The sequence below is a fragment of the Colobus angolensis genome, unplaced genomic scaffold, assembly GCF_000951035.1.
Source record: "Colobus angolensis palliatus isolate OR3802 unplaced genomic scaffold, Cang.pa_1.0 Scaffold77, whole genome shotgun sequence".
Lineage (NCBI taxonomy): Eukaryota > Metazoa > Chordata > Mammalia > Primates > Cercopithecidae > Colobus > Colobus angolensis.
Window position 1 is genome coordinate 576,092 of NW_012121487.1, and position 3,443 is coordinate 579,534.

The window sequence follows — 3,443 nt, forward strand, 5'->3', positions numbered from 1 at the left end:
GCCAGGATGGTCTCAATCTCCTGACCTCATGATCTGCCCGTCTCGGCCTCCCAAAGTGCTGGGATTACAGGCTTGAGCCACCGCGCCCAGCCTCTAAGAAACTATTGATGACGTTAAGTGAGAACTTACTGTCCTACAAAAAACATACAAGATCGATACAATACAAATAAAAACATCAAGCCTCAATGATACCTGACCTAACGCAGGGAAAAAAAACAAGCTGAAGACAGATAGACAGACAGACAGACAAGCCGGCCCCAGCCGGCTGGCCGGATGCAGTGGCTCATGCCTGTAATTCTAGCACTTTAGGAAGCCGAGGTGGGCAGATCACCTGATGTCAGGAGTTCCAGACCAGCCTGGCCAACATGATGAAACCCCGTCTCTATTAAAAATACAAAAATTAACCAGGTGTGGTGGCATGTGCCTGTAGTCCTAGCTACATGGGAGGCTGAGGCAGGAGAATTGCCAGAACTCGGGAGGCAGAGGTTGCAGTGAGCTGAGATTGTGCCGCTGCACTCCAGCCTGGGCAACAGAGCGAGACTCCATCTCAAACAAAAACCAAAAACACACACATACACACACTCCACTTCTAACATGTTGCTCCCAAACAGCCTGTAAAGAAGGGAGGGGAGGTGGTTTGGTAACAGGAAGGAAAAGTTATTTAATATTGTAGAGTACCCTCTGATACTCTGCCTATGTCAATTAGGCTTGGCAACCACTTGCTCAAGAAATAGCCTTACCTTGGCTGTCAATGACACTTTGTACGACTTCTTCCAAGCCTACCATGTAGATGAACTCGCTATTGGCTGCACTAGGCAAGAAGTGAAGTAAGGGAGCAGGAGGTTTAGGGGGTGGGATCTCCAGGAGTGTCTTTTCCAGCTGTTTGCGAAGAGCCAATTTGGCTGCAGCCTGTGAGTTGGCAGCATCAGTCATGGCGCTGGGGCTAGGAAGTGGCGAGGACACTCTGTTCACGGTCCCTGGCTGGATATGAGAGGCAAGGTTCATATAGATGGCAGAGGATGTTGTACGCTGACATGGAACAGAAGAACTTGACTGCTGAAACAGATTGAGAATGGGGTCAATCATGGTATGTAGGAGAAAAGACCAATTCTTACGTTCTTGGCAGAGGACACTGTCTGATCCTGGTTTGGACTACTTCGCTTCTCCAAAATAGGAGGTGGTCAACTTATTCATTGAAAAAGAACTCTGACACACAGGAAAGGAAAATGATGATGATCATGAGCTAAAATTGCTAAGAAAGAAAGAAAGGCCAGGCATGGTGGCTCACACCTGTAATCTTAACACTCTGGGAGGCCGAGGCGGGCAGATTACTTGAGGTTAGGAGTTTGAGACCAGCCTGGCCAACATAGTAAAACCCCGTCTCTACAAAAAATACAAAAAATTAGCTGGAAATTCCTTGAACCCAGGAGGTGGAGGTTGCAGTGAGCCAAGATCATGCCATTGTACTCCAGCCTGGGCAACAGAGTGAGACTCCATCTCAAAAAAAAAAAAAAGAGAGACAGAAATAAAGATTTTGCTTTCTGTCACACATTCTTGTGCTTCTTATTCCCTAGATCACTCTCTTCTAGGCAGATTTTTAGCTTACTGCTGCTCTGCTGTATAACCTCTCTTCTCTACTACTATTTTAATATAATTCCTCAGAGCTTCTACTTTTGGGACTGCTCTCAATTAAATTCCTACCCAAATAACCATTTTTGTCCTAGAGTTTATCTATGTATAAAAACTTAAAACCTATGGCCCTTTTGACAAACAAAGCAAATAAAGGATTTCTCTGTTTCCACATTAGGGCTCAGCTCTCTCTTACCGGTTGGTAATTAATGGCAGGATTCATGTTGGGTGTTGTGGTGCGTACAAGGCCAGGTTTAGGCGGGCCCCGCTGACCCTGTAGCTGGGCTGGGTTTGGTGCAATAACACGTTGAGACATCAACATGTGTGGAAGGGTGGTATTGGTAGCTGAACGGATGACACTGTGACCCTGGAGGGGAAGAAGAGGAAAAGAACTAATCACAGGTTGTACGCTGTGTATAACACAGCACGAAATGCAAAAAGGAAAACACTGCCTATAATACATACCTGAGTAGAAACATAGGAACACAGCCAGACTTCGTAATTTCATTTAATGGTCTATGAGATAAATCTACCATCACTGTAAACCCTGATTAGTGGCTAGGAAGTCCTTGGCTTTTTTTGGTATAAACTATCTAATCCTATAGGGTTAGATAGAAAACTATCCCTTCTCTAGAGAAACTGGAAGCATTCCCTAGATAAGAAAAACTACAGTGGAAAGATGAAAGTTACTTATCTTTCTACTGAAGACTAAATCATGCCATAATGGACCAACAGAACAATCAGTAATAATAACACCTCTATCATGGCCAGGTTCTTCTATAATCTTCACAAAAGCCCAAAATCAGAGACAGGATTAGACAGGGCCCTCCAACACTAAGATCCCACTATGGGTCACATACCTGTAATGTTCTCAAATTTTGAGGTTCAACCCCTTGGGCTCCAGGCCGGGAGGGAAGCTTAGAAAGGCCCTGCTGTCCCACATGGGCAGGAGATGGCTGAACAATAGATGCTGCATTCTGTACAACTGGAGTCTGGGAGAGGGAAGAGAAAATAAGACTGTGGAAAAGGCCAATAATCAGAGGTGGAAATCTGGTATATTTCTAGACTTTAAAAATTCCTTGTCAGTGTGAAGTTCTTGTCAACCAGGAGGAAAAACCAGAAAAAGGGAGTCAAGGTTTTCTTAAGGCCTAAGATTTAAAAAAAAACAAAAAAAAAACACTACTACGACAGACTGAAAAACTACGGACCTAGGAAGAAATGAGCCACCCACCTGAACCCACCTGGGGTAACCTACTCTCAAACCAGTTTTTCTCTACTTTCCCTTAGTCCTTTATTTCTAGGGCACATTACCTTCTGGACCACATTCTCTTTCTGTAGCTGACTCTGTCTCAGTTTCTTTAACAGGACCAGTCGGGCTTCTTCCAATCGTAGCTCATCCCTCAGCTGCTTGATAAGCTGCTGTCGTTCCTCAATGCCTTTCCCCTAAGGAAACAACAAGACTGTCAGCTATGGCAGCAGGTACCCAGAATTCCTTCCTGCAAGAGACAATCTTTACTTCTTAGCTCTGAAACCTTCATCTTCCACAAGAAGCAAAAGTGGCAATAGGATTATCTTTGTATCACTGGGGTCTGGCACAGTGCCTGGCATTCAGTAGGTACTCAAAGAAATGCTTACAGAATTAAAGGAGAGACCACATATAAATGTTAATCAGTCAGATTCCTGGCAAAAAGAAGAATGACTAAAGAGAAACACTGTTTTTTTTTGTTTTGTTTTGTTTTTTGTTTTTGAGACGGAGTCCCACTCTGTCACTCAGGCTGGAGTGCAGTGGCGCCATCTCAGCTCACTGCAAGCTC

At 44.4% G+C, this 3,443-nt stretch overlaps 1 protein-coding gene across 1 annotated transcript in view; it reads right to left on the reverse strand.

The window, feature by feature from the left end:
- Nucleotides 1-3,443, reverse strand: part of GATAD2B (GATA zinc finger domain containing 2B) — a 140,639-nt gene that overhangs the window by 9,150 nt on the left and 128,046 nt on the right. Inside the window, exons 4-7 of the mRNA XM_011928162.1 lie at nucleotides 2,941-3,072; nucleotides 2,490-2,621; nucleotides 1,826-1,996; nucleotides 741-1,056 (exon numbers count right to left, since the gene is read on the reverse strand). Of these exons, the coding sequence (XP_011783552.1) occupies nucleotides 741-1,056; nucleotides 1,826-1,996; nucleotides 2,490-2,621; nucleotides 2,941-3,072 (751 nt within the window). The remainder of the gene's footprint in view (nucleotides 1-740; nucleotides 1,057-1,825; nucleotides 1,997-2,489; nucleotides 2,622-2,940; nucleotides 3,073-3,443) is intronic.